Source organism: Oryctolagus cuniculus, chromosome 16 (genome assembly GCF_964237555.1).
Source record: "Oryctolagus cuniculus chromosome 16, mOryCun1.1, whole genome shotgun sequence".
NCBI lineage: Eukaryota > Metazoa > Chordata > Mammalia > Lagomorpha > Leporidae > Oryctolagus > Oryctolagus cuniculus.
In genome coordinates this window covers 69,676,100-69,695,774 of record NC_091447.1, presented here as the reverse complement: position 1 = coordinate 69,695,774, position 19,675 = coordinate 69,676,100, and the positions used below count along the sequence as shown (strand labels likewise).

Sequence of the window (19,675 nt, the reverse complement as noted above, 5' to 3'; positions counted from 1 at the left end):
ACTATGTACACTTCTGATTGTAACGACTCAGAAAAAGACAAGCCTATAAAGAAAAGATGAGCAAATATTATAAACTATGGATTGTGCATTGATCTACTTCTGGACTTCTAGACCCAGGGAGCGAATCAATTCCTGATACTACCATTGCATTTGCGGTATAACACAACAGTTATAAAAATTGCCCACAAAATTGTCTGGGGTATTTCAACAGCACAATGATGATAAAATTTTTGATCACAGCTGTGTGGCGCTATTCAGAAGAAAAACTGAACTAATTGGTAAACACAATAAAAAAGGAAAATGGGAATGGTTTCTTCAAATAGTCAACTCAAAATTTACTTGTGTTCATACTGCAGCAAACAGAATTACGACTCTCACCAAAAGATTAAAATATCACCATGCTTATAGATATATATCTAATACATGAAGTTTTTTCACCTTATATAAATAAAAACGTTGAAATAAAATTTTAGAATTTGTGTAGATGTGTCTTTTGTAATTTCATGTCTACATATTGATCTCTATCTCTATTCCTTAACATTGCTCTTTCTAGTCACTCAACCTCAGAATACATAAATATGCCCAAAGTAAAAACAACAATACTAGTACAAATGTGCACTTCTAATACACACTGGCTCATATATGTGTAAGCACCACCATATCTTTTGAAGCCAAGTTGTGAAATTAGAGTTGAAAGCTTATTTAAAATTGCACACATAATATCCTCTCAGATGCTACTCAGACACTCTGTATGTATGCAATATTCCCATGGATCCACACCTCCATGAACGCTACAGGCCATTTTATCATCTCTTCATTGAGGACCAAATCATGGCCATATGCACTCTCGGAGGAAAGCTCCCAGATTTTGATCAGCAACTGAAATCCAGCAGGAAAATTCACAATGTTGAGGATATCATAGTGTGCCATATGGTGTCTCATTTCATGGAAGGAAAAGTCCTCCCCAGCACTGTTGGTAAATTGGATTTTCCTCAGAAGTGGATGAAGCTTGAAGGGAGACACAATTGGAAAGAGGGAGAACATTCAGATTAGAGGTGGGAGGTGCACATGAGAAATCCTGCTTTTCCCTCCTCTCTATCCTCAGAGAGTTTATTTGGTGTAGGCTGACATTTGTCTGAATGAACATCATATCATGGGTTCAAGTGTGGGGAATTCTGCCTCTCTCCTATTAAAATGATGGAGAGCATATGAATCCAAACAGAAAAATCATGGAATGTGTCCCACAGGGTGGCTGACCATGAATGATTAGTCAGAGGTTTAGGAAAGCTCATCTTAGTTCTTCCACATGAGAACAACGTGGCTTCATATGTGAAATATCTTGATTGTTGTGATGGTTCCACATGGTAGTACATTCATGTGCACTTTTAAAAGTTTAACCCATCCCCCAAAAAAGAATGAAATCCTCTCTTTGGCAAAACAATAGATTCAGCTGGATACCATTATGCATAGTGAAATATACCCATTGCATAAGGAAAATATCATATAAGATTTTTGGTGATATGTACTGCATAATATAGAATGGAAGAAAAACCCATAATGTATAAAAATAAAACTGGCATCACAGGAATTGATTTGTTTTTATGGCCCTAGCTTAAATTCCTGTGGTGCAGTGATCTTTCTACATTTCACTTGTGGAACATTATGATTTGTGGGGTATTAAACCTAAAATTTAAAGCAAATTCAAATGATGTTATTGCAAAAAATAAAAGGAAAATTCAATTCAGTCTCTATAATGACAGATCATAGAAGAATAATGTTTCTCACCGTACAATGAAATGCTGCAAAATATCTTAATACAGCTCATTACAAGGACTAGGAAGAAGGTAATGATCAAAACTATATTTTCTTTTGGAATGATTGCAAAGCCAGGAAATATGGACTATGGTGTTTCCCACAGCAGATATCTCCTCTATAATGCTGTACGCTGTAGCCCATGCCCTCTGTGAGATGCTCATGGGGAAAATAGAAGTGGGGTCAATGGCGCCGGCGCCGCAGCTCAATAGGCTGATCCTGCGCCTAGCGGCGCTGGCACACGGGGTTCTAGTCCCGGTCGGGGCGCCGGATTCTGTCCTGGTTGCCCCTCTTCCAGGCCAGCTCTCTGCTGTGGCCCGGGAGTGCAGTGGAGGATGGCCCAAGTGCTTGGGCCCTGCACCCCATGGGAGACCAGGAGAAGCACCTGGCTCCTGGCTCCTGCCTTCGGATAGGCGCGGTGCACTGGCAGCAGTGCCCTGGCCACAGCAGCCATTGGAGGGTGAACCAATGGCAAAAGGAAGACCTTTCTCTCTCTCTCTGTCTCTCTCTCTATCTCACTGTCCACTCTGCCTGTAAACAAAAAAAAAAAAAAGAAGAATTGGGGTCAACATTATATCATAAAATGACTCTAACCCAGGAAGTGATGTCATACAGAAAACCTGGCACAAGCAGTCAGGAGGGGCTGTGAACCTATTATTATATACAAGATCACTAAGCATGCACATAAGCACAGGGTACACCCACTGGGATATACATGGATTTGTCTGGATTTTAACTCTGGCTCACATAAATCTAATACCCATTGTAGAACACAATTAGGAACGTCTCCATGCATGTACAGGAAAATATACTGATCAAATTATTTAGTAAATGAAATAAATTTAATGTCTCACAGAAGAAATACATATAATCTATACTCTATATATATGTAAATGGACATCAGCATGTTTACTTGTCTATGTAACTTCTGTGTTCATGTACAATAATAATTGACATATCAGCTGTGATTTGGTAGCCTCATAATTAGAAAAGTAAGTATATTGGCCAAGAATGTTTACAAAGATAAGATTATTGTTATTTATGAAGTTCTTGGTTCACGTTAGTGAAGACATGATGATAGTTGTTTAAAGAATTGGTCATCCCACAAAGGCATCAGGAGACTCAGAAAGTAAGGGCTAGTACACACTGTTCAGATCCTAACTACCATCAGGGTATCCTTAATTATCTTTTTGGTTATAAAATATTTCCCCTATCATCTCAAAAGGTACCTGTATTCTCAACAAAAAAGAGTCAAAGTGCAGAGAGTTATATAAAAATCTTGCATATTACTGTTAAAATCCACTGAGGTGAAATTGCTATACAAATGGACCTGCACATACAAAACATACACATTTTTAAAGTTTAGAACTATCAGGTTCAGCCAGGGATGTACAAGCAGACTTTCCAAAATGTTTATTAAGAAAAAATTATGCTTGGATTTCTAATTCGTTTAACCAAGTTACTGTGTGAGAGGGAGACAGAAAGAAAGAGAAGGCAGATTTTGCATCTGTTGATTCACTCCCCACTGGTTGCAAGGACCAGGACTAGGCCAAGCCAAGCCAGGATGTAGGAGCTTCAACCATGTCTCCCATGTGAGCGCAGGGGCCCAAGCTCTTGGACCCTAATCTGCTGCTTTCCCAGGAACATTAGCAGAAATCTGAATCAGCGGTAGAACAGCTGGAATTTGAACCAGCACTCAAAGGGTTGCTGGGCACTGTGCACAGCGGCTTCACCTGCTGCACCACAAGCTCAGCTTAAATTTTGTTAAATTAAAGAGAAATTTACTGATATAAAAGAACAGATTTCATGTATTTCATTGATACAATTCTGGTTTTTTTTTTTTTTTTTTTTTTTTTTGACAGGCGGAGTGGACAGTGAGAGTCAGAGAGAAAGGTCTTCCTTTTGCCATTGGTTCACCCTCCAATGGCTGCTGCAGCTGGCGCGCTGTGCTGATCCAAAGCCAGGAACCAGGTGCTTCTCTTGGTCTCCCATGGGGATGCAGGGCCTAAGGACTTAAGCCATCCTCCACTGCACTCCCGGGCCACATCAGAGAGCTAGACTGGAAGAGGGGCAACCGGGACGGAATCCGGCACCCAAACCGGGACTAGAACCCGGTGTGCCAGCACCACAGGCAGAGGATTAGCCTATTGAGCCTCAGTGCTGGCTCACTGATACAATTCTAAGAAGATAACCATTGTTTTTTCCTTTCATATCTTAATCCCCTCTAATTCCTTTACTAATTTCCTTTTAATTTCAATTAACTTTAAATCACAGGTTTAATACCACACAAATCATAATGTTCCAGAAGTGAAAAGTAGGGTTTAATACCACACAAATCATAATGTTCCAGAAGTGAAAAGTAGAAATACCACAGCTACACAGGAATTTACACATGGGTCATAAACAAATCAAATCAAACCCAGAGATGTCAGTTTCACTTTTATACATTGTGGATTTTTTTTCCATTCTGTATTATGTAGTACCTATTACCAAAAAAACTATATGCTATTTTCTTTATGGAATTCATTTCACAATGAATAATGGTATCCAGTTGCATCCATTATTTTGCCAAAGAACAGATATCATTCTTTTTGGGGGAATGGGTTAAACTTTTAGAAGTGTACTATCCTGTAGAACCATCACAACAATCAAGGTATTTCACATATGAAGCCATGTTGTTCTCATGTGGAAGAACTAAGATGAGCTTTCCTAAACCTCTAACCAATCGTTCTTGGTCAGCCACCCTGTGGGACACATCCTGTGATTTCTCTGTTTGGATTCAGATACTCCCCATCATTCTAATAGGGAAGAGGCAGAATTCTCATTACTTGAACCCACAATATGGGGACCATTCAGACAAAGTCAGCCTCCACCAAATAGACTCTCTGAAAATAGAGAGGAGGGGAGACAAGGATTTCTCAGTACATGTGCACCTCCCACCTCTAATCTGAATGTTCTCTCCCTTTTCAATTGTGCCTCCCCTCCAGCTTCATCCACTTCTGAGGGAAATCCAATTTACCAACAGTGCTGGGGAGGATGTTTCCTTCCATGAAATGAGATTCCATATGGCACACTACGATATCCACAACATTGTGAACTTTCCTGCTGGATTTCGGTTGCTGATTAAAATCGGGGAGTTTTCCTCTGAGAGTAAACATGATCAAAGCTTGGTCCTCAATGAAGAAATGATAGAATGGCCTGTTGCATTCATGGAGGTGTGAATTCATGGGAATATTGGATACCTACAGAGGGTCTGAGGAGAGTCTGAGAGGATATTATGTGTGAGACTTTCAGTTCCCATTTCACATCTTGGCTCCAAAAGATATGGTGTTGCTTACACATATATGAGCCAGTGTGTATTAGAAGTGCACATTTGTATTAGATACTGTTGTTTTTATTCTGGGCATATTTATGCATCCAAAGGTTGAGTGACTAGAAAGAGCAATGTTAAGGAATAGAGATAGAGAACAATATGTAGACATAAAATTACTAAATGCACGTCTACACAAATTCCAAAATTTTATTTCAACTTTTTTATTTATATAACGTGAAAAAACTTCATGTATTAGATATATATATATATATATATATATATAAGCATAGTGATATTTTAATCATATGGTGAGAGTCAATATTATGTTTTGATGCAGTATGAATACAAATAAATTATGAGTGGACTTATCCATCATGTATTTGTAGAAACTATTCCCATTTTCTATATTTTCATTGTGTTTGCCAATCAGTTAAGGTTTTCTGAATAGCACCTCTTAGCTGTGATAAAAAATTTTATCATTATTGTGCTGTTTAAATACTCCAGACAATTTTGTTATTGTTTTATACAGCTGCTGTACATTATATTACAAATCTTTGGTAATCTAGAATTGCTGCTCTCCCTGGGTCTAGAAGTCCAGAAGTAGATCAATGCACAATCCATGGTTTATAACATTTCTCACCATTTCTGTGTGGGCTTGTCTTTTCCTAGGTAGTTATTCAGAACTGTACCTAGTCATTTTGATTTTTTGATATTTTTTCTGGCATGTAAAATCTACTCAATCAAGGAAAGAAGCATGTAAAATAGTCTCAGACATACACATTCTCAAAATAATTACCACATTAAAAGCTGAATGGAAAAGATTTCACAGGAAGCAATTCAAGAAAGAAAGAAATGCTTAGCATAGATGTGGTTATGAATGAAATTAAAGTGATCAGGTACCTCATAATATTTGCTAGACAGCTGATAAACCAGGGATGAGAATCATAGAAACTCCAAATTGGATGTCTAGGTAAAATCAAGGAGATACAGATCAGGGAGGGCATAGTGATGACCTTGGGGGTGATGAGGCAAATAGAGTCATCCTATCACAGTGCCTAATGACATATAAAACAATGACCATCACTTCTCTTCCCCCCTCAGACTCCTCAGTCTTTGTGCAGCCAGAGGTGTGGTCCAGGATTCAGGAAAATACCACAGGAAGGAAGACCTGTTTGCTGCTATACTTGTGTTGTTTGTCCAGAGAGAGACATTTCCAATCATACAGGTAAAAACCCTAGAACTGACCTATGAGGACTCCAGTCTCTGAACTATCTCTTGATAAAAAGGAAACCAAGAGTATTTGTATTGGGATCAGAGTGCCCTATTGTTCTCCATGCACACCTTCACTCACTCTTTCCATACCCTTGTTGTATGCTCACTATCACCATCTCATTATGTGTAAGCTGTTGTCTGGTGATGCTCATCCTCTCTAGTTCTACTCTGACACTGATTCTATCTGGCATCCTTCTTTCCCATCTGGTGCTGGAGGAGACTGTCTCATTCTGAGACCTAATGTCTAAACAAGAAATATAATATTTGTGTTTGTTAAGGCTCCCTTTGGATTTCTAAAGGGCTTGAAATCAAAACTTTTCCATACACAACTGATGAGCAGGGTTCTACTTCACATGAATTGTGATGGGAATACTGTATTATTTTCTGTGTTACATCTTTGACATTGTGCATGGTGTGCAGTACACATAACGAATGCCACCACTTTGTCCTTTGAATGTATATAATTTAGTAAGAGAACAAACAAGGTGAATATAGAGATACAGCATCCTAAAAATGATCCAACTGAGTAACCCAAAATCCTTTGCAAAAGGCCAACATTTAAGCAATGTTAAATATCAAAGCCAATTGTTTTGAGAAATGTGAAAATGTACTAAGTCTCATTGGTAAATAGTTTCACTATTCAATGTATAATAAATATATTTATAATAATTTGAATTCTTCTGAAAGGATATTTCAGTTCACATAATCTTAGCTCTAGAATTGTTTTCATTTCAGTTACTTCAAACAAGTTATATAGTTTCCAGTAAAAAGATGATAACAAAAAAAGACTTTAAGTTTTGTGAAAATAATCAACATGCAGTAAGTTAGTGAAAAAAGAAAACTAATGTGTCATACACTGACCCATTGTACAATGTACATTTGCATATGTGTGTCTAGTGCATCTCTGAGCCAGATGCCAGAAGCACCTACATATTCTATAAAAAGTAAAGGGTACACCTTGAAAAGAATTTTAAGAGAGAATTCCTCAAATTTTTATAGATGCTTATATTCTCTTTCTTTTTTTTCACAAATATGTTTATTTCTTCATTTCAATGTCAGTTACAGAGAGAGGGAGAGCATAACAGAGAGGGAGAAAAGTGACAGAGAAGATCTTCCATTAGGTAGATTCACTCCCCAGATGGCTGTAATGGTCTGAACTGAGCCTGGCCAAAGCCGGAAACCAAGAGCTTCTTCCAGATTTTGCAGAGGCACAAGTATTTGGCCTTCCTATGATGGTTTTCCAGGCACCTTTGCACGGAGTAGGTTTAAAAGAGGAGCAGCTAGGACATGAACTGGTGCCTGTATGGGATGCCATCATCCTACACAGTGGCTTTTCCTCCTACATCACAACTTCAGTCCCTGAAGCTTGTATTCTTGCATGAACACCAAGGATAAAAACAGAGTAGGACTCTTACTGCAAGTGTAGTCCTACTAATACCATTTTTTTGCTTTTTTAAAAAAAGATTTATTTTATTTGAAAATCAAAGATTCAGAGAACAGGAGAGAAAGAGAGAGAGCCTCAATGTAATTGCTCATGCCCCAGAGGAAAAGAATGGCCCAGGCTGGGCCAGGCAGAAGCCAGGAGCCAGGAGCTTCATTTGGGTTGTCCAGATGGGTGTGGGTGTCTCAATTACTTGGATCACCTTCTGCTGCTTTTTCTAGGTTATTTGCAGGGAGCTGGAATGGAAATTGATCAACTGGAACACAAAACAATGTCATATGGGATGCTGGCATTGCAGGTCGTGGCTTTACCTATCATGCCACAACACTGACCCTATTTTTGTTTGTTTAATGGACATTTGATTAAAAGAAACATATTCACCAACTGGCCTGTATTTAATGACTTCTCTCATGCTGTAGCAGCAGAAGTGCATTACTTCAAGTGAGAAAATGTGGTGCCCAATGTGGTGTTCACATGAGCTAAAAAGGTGAAAAAGCCATGCTTTCAGGTTAACAAGAGTGTGTTTCAGTGACATCATGAAAATACCACTTATGGCTATATTACCTCAGAAAGACAACCAGCTACAATTCTCTTACATTCAATCACAGTATCACAATATTTATATGGAAAGAATAAAAAGGTGAGTCCATGCAGGAAATTAGAGTACTGAAAAAATTTATAGAGGTCCCAGGAATCAGATATCATTTATATACGTCGTCAACATCTGAGGAAAAGTAAGAACAACCTTAACACTGATGACCCCAGAAAAATATTCTAACCCATGTGAATCTAAGGCTTTTCCTAAGAAAGACACTGGGGACTGTAGAGAAGAGGGCTTGGAAGAATCTCATGCCCATATGAAATACAGGAAATTCATCATTTTATAGAAATTCAAACACACACACACAAAAAAAAACTCAGAGTGACAGAATGAGGCCACAGAGCCCCATGTGCAAAGGAGCTTCCTTGAAAGACTTTCTTCCACAGGAGATAAGCATTCTCCCTGGGTCAGGAATGTAGAAATATCCTTTAGTGTTTGTTGGTATACATCAGAGCAGGATGGACTCACTATGACATTGAAAAACGGACCCTTTTCCTGAACAGGGAAAAAGGAGCAAATTGTGAAATGGAAACGTGAATCTTGCTTTTCCCCACAGATGCAGAACAATGCATCCCGTGTGCAGATCACGAGTACCCAAACATGGAGAGAAACCACTGCCTCCTGAAACTGGTGACCTTCTTAGGCTTTGAGGAATTTCTGGGGATGGCTCTGACCTGCATGGCTCTGTGCTTCTCTGTCCTCACAGCTGCCGTCCTCTGGGTCTTTGTGAAGCACCAAGACACTCCCATCATCAAGGCCAATAACAGGACCCTCAGCTACATCCTGCTCATCGCCCTCCTCCTGTGCTTTCTCTGCTCCTTACTCTTCTTTGGCCGTCCCAACACAGCCACCTGCCTCCTGCAACAAATAGCATTTGGTCTTGTGTTCACAGTGGCTGTTTCCACCGTGCTGGCCAAGACCATCACTGTGATTCTTGCCTTCAAATTTACAAAACCTGGAAGAACTATCAGGCAATTGCTGGTATCAGGAGCTTCTAACTCTGTCATTTCTATCTGTTTCCTGATCCAAGTGGTTGTTTGTGGCATCTGGCTTGGGACTTCTCCTCCCTTTATTGACAAAGATGCACACTCTGAGCCTGGCCACATCATCCTGGTGTGCAACAAGGGTTCAGCCACTGCCTTCTACTGTGTCCTGGGATATCTGGGCTCCTTGGTCCTGGCAAGCTTCACTGTGGCTTTCCTAGCCAGGAACCTGCCTGACACATTCAATGAAGCCAAGTTCCTGACATTCAGCATGCTGGTGTTCTGCAGTGTCTGGGTGACCTTCCTGCCTGTCTACCACAGCACCAAGGGGAAGGTCATGGTGGCCGTGGAGGTCTTCTCCATCTTGGCCTCCAGTGCGGGGCTCCTGGGCTGCATCTTCCTCCCCAAGTGCTACATTATTCTCTTAAGACCAGAAAGGAATTCTTTGAAAGGCTTAAAGAAAAGAGTAAGTTCTAAGGGATTCTAAAAATTTCCACTTGTTTTCCTGTCACATTTTCAGGGTTTAGGACCAAGAATGCAGGCTGAGTAGCAATCCAGATATATGAAGGAGCTAAAATGGATTTTTCCATTATAAATGACTTGTTAGTTGGATGTTTAGCCTAGCAATCTGAGCTCATGGCATCTATTTCTGGCTCTGGTTTTGGCCCCTGACCTGGACTTTTGAGTCCTGGGGGCCCTTGGAAGGAAGTGGTGAATCTTCATGTAACTTGGTCCTGGCACCCATGTGAAAATCCAGGGTCTGAATCCCTGTTGTTGGTTGTAACCTCAGCCCAGGTGCAAGCATTGGGGGTGTAGATGTGTGAAGCATCGAATAGGAGGTCTCTTGGTTTCTATCACTAACCTTCTGTTTCTCTACATCTCAGAGTTAGTAATGGAGTTTAGGGAAATTTTTAAATTGAGTAAAAATGAATCATGCTTTAAATGAAACCTTTGATGGCCATCAAGACTACAACAGCAAGGTCATTTTTAAAAAAGATTATTTATTTATTAATTTGACATGTAGAATTACAGACAGTGAGAGGGTTCACCCCCCAAATGGCCACTACCGGCGGAGCTAGCCTGATCCAAAGCCAGGAGCCAGGTGCTTCTTCCTTGTCTCCCATGTGGGTGCAGGGCTGAAGCACTTGGGCCATCCTCCACTGCCCTCCTGGGCCACAGCAGAGAACTGGACTGGAAGAGGAGCAACTGGGATTAGAACCCAGTGCCCATATGGGATTCTGGTGCCGCAGGTGGAGGATTAACCAAGTAAGCCACTGCACCTGTCCCCAGCAATGTTATTTTATATTTAATAGCTATCACTGAAATGGTGGATACTGAATTAATTTCTATTTATTTATCAATGTGCAGACAATGTAAGTGTTCTTATTTGCTAAGACATCTAATTAACATGCTTCACATTCTGTTTTCCCTGGCTGTTGAATGTTTGTCATTTATTTATTGGCATTGTGATTTAAGTGAGACTTCTTTCCTAGATACAGGAGGTGGTAGGTCATGCAGTATTCCACTGTGGGTATACCCTGTTTTCCAAAAAAATCTTAATAAATACTCATTGTTGAGCTATTTTGAAATGGTATCTTTATCACACATACATGGGATATTGATTTGCACATGTGAATGACTCAGTAACTATATGTTCTTCAGTCAAAATACTGGTTATGTTATTCCCTTGTTTTAATTTTTCTTTTTCCAATAGCATATGGGGTCAGAATGCTGTGTGATTGATGTGAAATTCTTACAGCCAAATTGAAACATTTTTAAATTGTTCAAATCAGTTGGATTTATACATTCAGATTGTGCATACTGTGTTCACATTTGTGCAATAGTCTTCTCTGTGGATTGAATACATCTGCATCACTCTATAAAAATTTCTGCATTAGTAGTCATTTTCTAATTCCCATGACCTTATATCATGCAACCAATCATCTCCAGTTCCTCCCTTCCTCCCTTCCTTCCTTCCTTCCTTCCTTCCTTCCTCCCTTCCTTTCTCCCTTCCTTCCTTCCTTCCTTCCTTTCTCCCTTCCTTTCTCCCTTCCTTCCTTCCTTCCTTCCTTCCTTCCTTCCTTCCTTCCTTCCTTTCTTCCTTCCTTCCATCCTTCCTCCCTTCCTTCCTTCCTTCCTTCCTTCCTTCCTTCCTTCCTTCCTTCCTTCCTTCCTTCCTCTCAAGGGAGCAGTGCACTTACATTTTGATTATGGCCTTGTTTAAATAAGGTCAGAGTTTGTGAACTCTAGAGGCTTCCATAGCCTTGGCAGCTCATGGCAAATGCTTTGCGTGATCACCAATGTCATAAATAAGAGTATCAATTGTTAAATCAACAACAGGAGTCACTGTGCACTTGCTCCCCATGTAGGACCTCCATCCTTAATGTATTGTACTATGAGAATTAACAGTAAAATTAGTCTTTAAAGAGTACTTTATACTTTGTGTGTGTGCATGTGTGTGTGCAAACTGTTGAACTCTTTACTTAGTATAGAGTTGATCTTCTGTATATAAAGATAATTGAAAATGAATCTTGATGAAGAATGGGGTGGTAAAGGGAATAGGAGCAGGGATGGTTTGGGAATGGGAGGTTGGGTATGGGTGGAAGAACCGCTATAATCCAAAAGTTGTACTTTGGAAATTTATATTTATTAAATAAAAAGCTTTCTAGCAGTATGTGGCATAGGAGTGTGGCTTCATTCAATTGGATCCAGATTCCAAACCCATTCACATTGCAGCATGCGTCTTTCATTCCTTTTTTTAAAGTGTAGTTTTCCATTTTACTGATTTTCATCATTCTTTTTTAGACAGGCAGAGTTAGAGAGAGAGAGAGAGAGAGAGAGAGAGAGAGAAAGGTCTTCCTTCCATTGGTTCACTTCCCAAATGGCTCTTACAGCTGGCGTGCCATGCTGATCTGAAGCCAGGAACCAGGTGCTTCCTCCTGGTCTCCCATGTGGGTACAGGGCCCAAGAACTTGGGCCATCCTCCACTGCCTTGCTGGGCCACAGCAGAGAGCTGGACTGGAAGAGGAGCAACCGAGACTAGAACCTGGCACCCATATGGGATGCCAGTGCTGCTGGCAGAGGATTATCCAAGTGAGCCATGGTGCCACCCTGATTTTCATCATTCTGCTTTGCAGTTTTATTTTCTTTTTTTCTTTTGCTGAACCTAATATTTGTTTTGTTATTTTTGTGATAACATAGTTTTAGTTTGCATTATATTCAAAGACTTAATGCTCCAACAAACAAAATGTTCAACAAATAAGCAAGAAGACCATAGTTCTGCAAGAATATAGGCCAGGGCTATAAATACATGTTTTGGTCCAGGCATTCTGAACCATCTTTATTCTAGAATGCTTCCTGGTCCTCGAAAATTTTCTTGCTTTGGTAACCTTTTAAAAATATGTGTTAGTGGCTGGCGCCATGGCTCAATAGGCTAATCCTCTGCCTGCAGCGCCGGCACACTGGGTTCTAGTCTTGGTCAGGGTACTGGATTCTGTCCCAGTTGCTCCTCTTCCAAAGGGACCAGTACGAACATGAGTTTCTCTCTCTCTGCTTACCTCTCAAAGGTGAGCGAAACAAAGAGCAGGTGCCATTTTGGTCATTCGTAAAAGCTGCATGACCTTACGGCTGTGCCCGCCCACAGCCAAGCTGACTCTGGGGGTGTGTGTGTGAAATAATAGGAGATTAGGACATAATCAATGTGTGATGTGTGGAGCTAATGAACTGAGACTGTGAAAAAAGAGATGGTGGGTGAGAGAACTCACGGAGTTCACGTGAGTACTCTCCAGAGATGCTACAAGTCGGTAACCTTGGCAACCCAGTGAGAGACTGCAGGAGAATTTGAGCTCACACTGAGAGCAGCACAGATTCCCTCTGTGGTCCTTGGAAAAGAGCAGGCAAATGTTATACCCACAGGAGCCAGAGATCAGAAGCTGAGTACCTTTAATTCCGCTCAGCTGTGTGGAATTATGTCCCTTCTGAATAAAAAAAAAAAAAAAAAAGATTTACCACGCCTAACCTGGGAGTGTCACCTTTGGCACACCCTTAATCCTGAGGAACCAAACAGAACTCTCTGGCCACACCCATCTCAAGCCTCTAAGGCTGCATCAAAGCAGACAGTCCACCTTCTACAGGCATAGTATAACAAGAAAAAAAATACCACAGCGAGGGAAGAAGAATCCAAAGAATAACTCCACAATGTCAAGCAACAAATGCAGAAACTGAGGAAACCAGAACAAGGAAGACATTATGATGCCCCCGAATGAACAAGACACCTCAAGCCAAGATTATGAAGACGATGAGATGGAAAAAATGCAAGATACAGATTTCAAAAAATTAATAAGAACATTTAGAAGTTTCCAAAAACAAATGCTTGAGCTATATAAATCCTTACTGGACAGGATAGAAAATCTCTCTTGTGAAAATGAAATCTCAAGGAGGAGTCAAAATGAAAGGAAGAATCTAGTAGAACAGGGAAGTGTGATAGTGAGGAGAAATCAAAATGAAATGAAAAATTCAATAGATCAAATGACAAACACATTAGAGAGCCTTAAAAACAGAATGGGTGAAGCAGAAGAGAATATCGCACGTAGAAGGCAGAGCACAGGAAAGTATACAGTCAAACCAAAGAAAAGATGAGGAAATTAGAAATATAAAAACTATTATTGGGAATCTACAGATTAGAATTAAAAAACCCAACATTTGTGTTCAAGGAGTTCGTGAAGGCATGGAGAGAGAGAAAGGATTAGAAGGCCTTTTTAGTGAGATACTAGCAGAGAACTTCCAGGGTTTGGTGAATGACAGAGACATCCAAGTACAGGAAGCTCATAAAAGCCCAAATAAACATGACCAAAAGAGATCCTCACCATGACACATTGTAATTAAACTCACCACAGTGAAACAGAAAGAAAAGATCCTAAAATGTGCAAGAGAGAAATGTCAGATTACTCTCAGAGGATCTCCAATTAGACTCACAGCTGACTTCTCATCAGAAACCCTACAGGATAGAAGGGAATGGCCAGATACAGCCAATGTATTAAGAGAAAAAAAAACTGCCAGCCCAGAATATTATATCCTGCAAAGCTCTCATTTGAGAATGAAGGTGAAATCAAGACCTTTCATAGCAAACAGAAATTGAAAGCATTTGTTGCTACTCATCCCTGCAAAAGATGCTTAAAGATGTGTTACACACAGAAACACAGAAACACGATCATCAATATGAAACCTCACAGAAAAAGATCAAAGGAAGTTCAAAGCATATATTAGAAAATATCTTCGGCAAATGGCAGGGCAAAGTTACCACTTATCAATAGTCACATTGAATGTTAACAGCTTTAACTGTCCATTTAAAAGACACAGATTGACTGACTGGGTTAAGGAACAAAACCCATGAATTTGTTACTTACAAGAAACACATCTTTCCAATAAAGATGCATATAGATTGGAAATGAAAGGCTGGAAAAAGATATTCCATGCCAACAGAAATGAAAAAAGAGCGGTCATAGCCATCTTAATATCAGACAAAATAAACTTTAACAAAAAAACTGTTAAGAGAGACAAAGAGGGGCACTATATGATGATTAAGGGATTAATTCAACAGGAAGATATAATGATTATCAATGTATATGCACCTAATTACAGGGCACCATTTTATTTAAAAGATTTGTTAAGGGACTTAAAGGGAGACTTAGACTCCAATACAATAGTACTGGGGGACTTCAATACCCCACTCTCAGAAACAGACAGGTCAACCAGACAGAAGATCAACAAGTATACAGAAGATTTAAATGACACTATAGCCCAAATGGATCTAACAGAAATACAGAACTTTTCATCCTACTCTTGAAGAATTTACATTCTTCTCAGTAGTACATGGAACCTACTCTAGGATTGACCACATACTAGGCCATAAAGCAAGTCTCAGCAAATTCAAAAGAATTAGAATCATACGATGCAGATTCTCAGACCATAGGGGAATGAAGTTGGAAATTAGAAACTTAGGAATCCCTAGAGCATATGCAAACACACAGAGGCTGAACAACATGCTCCTGAATGAACAATGGGTCATAGAAGAAATCAAAATAGAAATCAGAAACTTTCTGGAAGTACATGAGGATAACAACACAACATACCAAAACTTATGGGATACAGCAAAAGCAGTGTTGAGAGGTAAGTTTATAGCAATAGCTGCCTACATCAAGAAATTGGAAAGGCACCAAATAGATGAGCTTTCACTGCATCTCAAGGATCTAGAAAAACTGCAGCAAACCAGACCCAAATCTAGTAGGAGAAGAGAAATAATTAAAATCAGAGAAGAAATCAATAGGATTGAATAAAAAAAATTTACAAAAGATCAGCCAAACGAGGAGCTAACTTTTTAAAAAATAAACAAAATTGACATCCTGTTGGCCCAACTAACTAAAAAAATAAAGGACACAAATCAATAAAAATCAGAGATGCCAGTCCCAAAGGGACAAATACCATATGTTCTCCCTGATCGGTGACGACTGACTGAACACCAAGAGGGAAACCTGTTGGAGTGAGGTGGACACTATGGGAAACGGTGGCTTGATCAGCATAGCCCTGACTGTTAATGAACAACTTAATACATTATCCCTCTTAGTAGTTTTTTTATCTGTTCTACTTAATATGACTGGTTTAGATCTGTAATTGATGCACAGTTATCCTTAAGTGTTGAAAATTAACTGAAATGTGATCCCTGTTGAACATGGTGGTGGGAATGGGAGAGGGAAGAGATGTATAATTTGGGACATGCTCAGGCTGACTTGCCCCAAGTGGTGGAGTTGGAAGCATACCAGGGGATTCCAATTCAATCCCATCGAGGTGGCATGTACCAATGCCATCTCACTGTTCCAGGTGATCAGTTTCAGTTCACAGTTGGTCATGGTGGAGGGACTGGGAGTCAAAGGGAGCACATAGACAAGTCTAGTACCTGCTAATGCTAACCGATGGAGTAAATAAAGGGGAGAGTGATCCAACATGGGAAGTGAGATACTCAGCAGACTCATAGAATGGCAGATGTCCTAAATAGCACTCTGGCCTCAGAATCAGCCCTAAAGGCATTCAGAGCTGGCTGAAAAGCTCATGAGAGTATTTCAGGCATGGAAAGCCAAGACACTCTGGCAAAAGATCTCTGCGAGTGAGATCCCAGTGGAAAGAACAGGTCATCAAAGAAGGAGGTACCTTTCTCTGAAGGGAGGAGAGAACCTCCACTTTGACTATGACCTTGTCTAAACAAGATAAGAGTCGGAGAACTCAGAGGGCTTCCATAGCCTTGGAAACTCATGACTGGAGCATAGGGAGATTACTGATGCCATAGACAGGAGTGTCAATTGGTAAAGTCAACAACAGGAGTCACTGTGCACTTACTCCTCATGTAGGATCTCTATCCTTAATGTGCTGTACATTGAGATTTAATGCTATAACGAGTACTCAAACAATATATTTCACTTTGTGTTTCTATGGGGGTACAAACTGTTGAAATCTTTACTTAATGCATACTGAACTGATCTTCTGTAAAAAAAAAAAAAAGAAATTATCAATTCCCAACTTGACTCTCACTGGGATTAAACATGACAATAGGTCTGATCTGATTTCATCATCATTTTAAAAAAATCATCTATTATTTTTCACTTAATGTTTCTGTGTGAGAGCAAACTGTTGAAATCCTTACTTAATGTATACTAAGCTGATCTTCTGTATATTAAGATAATCAAAAATGAATCTTGATGTGAATGGAAGGGGAGAGGGAGTGGGAAAGGGGAGGGTTGTGGGTGGGAGGGACGGTATTGGGGGGAAGCCATTGTAATCCATAAGTCGTACTTTGGAAATTTATATGCATTAAATAAAAGTTTAAAAATAAATAAATAAATAAATTTTAAAAAAAATCAGAGATGAAAAAGGAAATGTAACAACCGACGCCACAGAAATAAAAAGAATCATCAGAAATTAATACAAGGACCTGTATGCCAGCAAACAGGGAAATCTATTAGAAATGGATAGATTCCTGGACACATGCACCTACATTAATTGAAGAAGGAAGACTTAGAAAATGTAAATAGACCCATAACCGAGACAGAAATTGAAACAGTAATAAAGGCCCTCCCTACAAATAAAAGCCCAGGACCAGAGGGATTCACTGCTGAATTCTACCAGACATTTAAAAAGAACTAACTCCAATTCTCCTCAAACTACAGAACAATCAAAAAAGATGGAATCCTCCCAAATTCTTTCTATGAAGCCAGCATCACCTTAATTCCTAAGCCAGAGAAAGATGCAGCACTGAGAGAAAATTACAGACCAATATCCCTGATGAACCTAGATGCAAAAATCCTCAATAAAATTCTTGCCAATAGAATGCAACAACACATCAGAAAGATCATCCACCCAGACCAGGTGGTATTTATCCCTGGTATGCAGGGATGGTTCAATGTTTGCAAATCAATCAATGTGCTACACCACATTAACAGACTGCAGAAGGAAAAAAAAAAACATGTGAATATCTCAATAGGTGCAGAGAAAGCATTCAAAAAAATACAACACCCTTTCATGATGAAAACTCTAAGCAAACTGGATATAGAAGGAACATTCCTCAATGCAATCAAAGCAATTTATAAAAACCCATGGCCAGCATCCTATTGAATGGGGTAAAGTTGGAAGCTGAGATTTGGTACCAGAGAGAGATGCCCACTCTCACCACTGCTATTCAATATAGTTCTGGAAATTTTAGCCAGAGCCATCAGGCAAGAAAAAGAAATGAAAGGGATAAAAATTGGGAAGGAAGAACTCAAACTATTCCTCTTTGCAGATGATATGATTCATTCTTTAGGGGACCCAAAGAACTCTATTAAGAGACTATTGGCACTCATAGATGAGTTGGGCAAAGTAGCAGGATATAAAACAATGTGCAAAAATCAACAGCCTTTGTATACACAGGCAATGCCACAGCTGAGAAAGAACTGCTAAGATCAATCCCATTCACAATAGCTACAAAAACAATCAAATACCTTGGAATAAACATAACCAAGGACGTTAAAGATCTCTATGATGAGAATTCCGGAATCTTAAAGAAAGAAATAGAAGAAGATTCCAAAAAATGGAAAAATCTTCCATGCTCATGGATTGGAAGAATCAATATTGTCAAAATGTCCATTCCCCCAAAAGCAATTTATAGATTCAATGTGATACCAATCAAGATACCAAAGACATTCTTCTCTGATCTAGAAAAAATGATGCTGAAATTAACATGTAGCCACAGGAGACCTTCAATAGCTAAAGCAATCTTGTACAACAAAAACAAAGCCGGAGGCATCACAATACCAGATTTCAGGACATACTACAGGGCAGTTGTGATCAAAACAGCATCGTACTGGTACAGAAACAGATGGATAGACCAATGGAACAGAATAGAAACACCAGAAATCAATCCAAACACCTACAGCCAACTTATATTTGATCAAGGATCTAAAACCAATTCCTGGAGTAAACACAGTCTATTCAATAAATGGTTCTGGGCAAACTGGATTTCCACGGGCAGAAGCATGAAGCAAGACCCCTACCTTTCACCTTACAGAAAATTCCACTCAACATGGATTAAAGACCTAAATCTATGACCCGACACCATCAAATTATTAGAGAGCATTGGAGAAACCTTGCAAGATATAGGCACAGGGAAATACTTCTTGGAAAAGACCCAGGAGGCACAGGCAGTGAAAGCCAATATTAACTATTGGGATTGCATCAAATTGAGAAGTTCCTGTACTTCAAAAGAAACAGTCAGGGAAGTGAAGAGGCAACCGACAGAATGGGAAAACATATTTGCAAACTATGCTATAGATAACGGATTAATAAAAAGAATCTACAAAGAAATCAAGAAACTCCACAACAACAAAACAAAACCCACTTGAGAGATGGTTCAAGGACTTCAGTAGACATTTTTCAAAAGAGGAAATTTAAATGGCTAACAGGCACATGAAAAAATGTCCAAGATCACTAGCAATCAGGGAAATGCAAATCAAAACCACAATGAGGTTTCACCTCACTCCAGTTAGAATGGCTCACATACAGAAATCTACCAAGAACAGATGCTACTGAGGATGTGGAGAAAAAGGGACACTAACCCGCTGTTGGTGGGAATGCAAACTGGTTAAGCCACTATGGAAGTCAGTCTGGAGATTCCTCAGAAAGCTGAATATAACGCTACCATTCAACCCAGCCATCCCACTCCTTGGAGT

At 39.6% G+C, this 19,675-nt stretch overlaps 1 protein-coding gene across 1 annotated transcript; it reads left to right on the top strand.

The window, feature by feature from the left end:
- Window positions 1–4,877: 4,877 nt before the first annotated feature.
- On the top strand, window positions 4,878–9,909 carry LOC138845779 (vomeronasal type-2 receptor 116-like). The gene is made up of 3 exons (XM_070059360.1): window positions 4,878–5,027; window positions 6,227–6,350; window positions 8,996–9,909. Exons 1-3 carry the CDS (start codon window positions 4,878–4,880, stop codon window positions 9,907–9,909), a joined length of 1,188 nt encoding a protein of 395 aa, XP_069915461.1.
- The last annotated feature ends 9,766 nt before the right edge of the window (window positions 9,910–19,675 follow it).

Excerpts from the sequence above, each read along its gene's own strand:
- LOC138845779 (XM_070059360.1), top strand. The coding sequence starts at position 4,878 with ATGGCACACTACGATATCCACAACATTGTGAACTTTCCTGCTGGATTT. Across the intron at positions 5,028-6,226 it reads GGCCTGTTGCATTCATGGAG|ACTCCTCAGTCTTTGTGCAG; the intron begins GTGTGAATTCAT and ends TTCCCCCCTCAG. Across the intron at positions 6,351-8,995 it reads AGACATTTCCAATCATACAG|ATGCAGAACAATGCATCCCG; the intron begins GTAAAAACCCTA and ends TTTTCCCCACAG.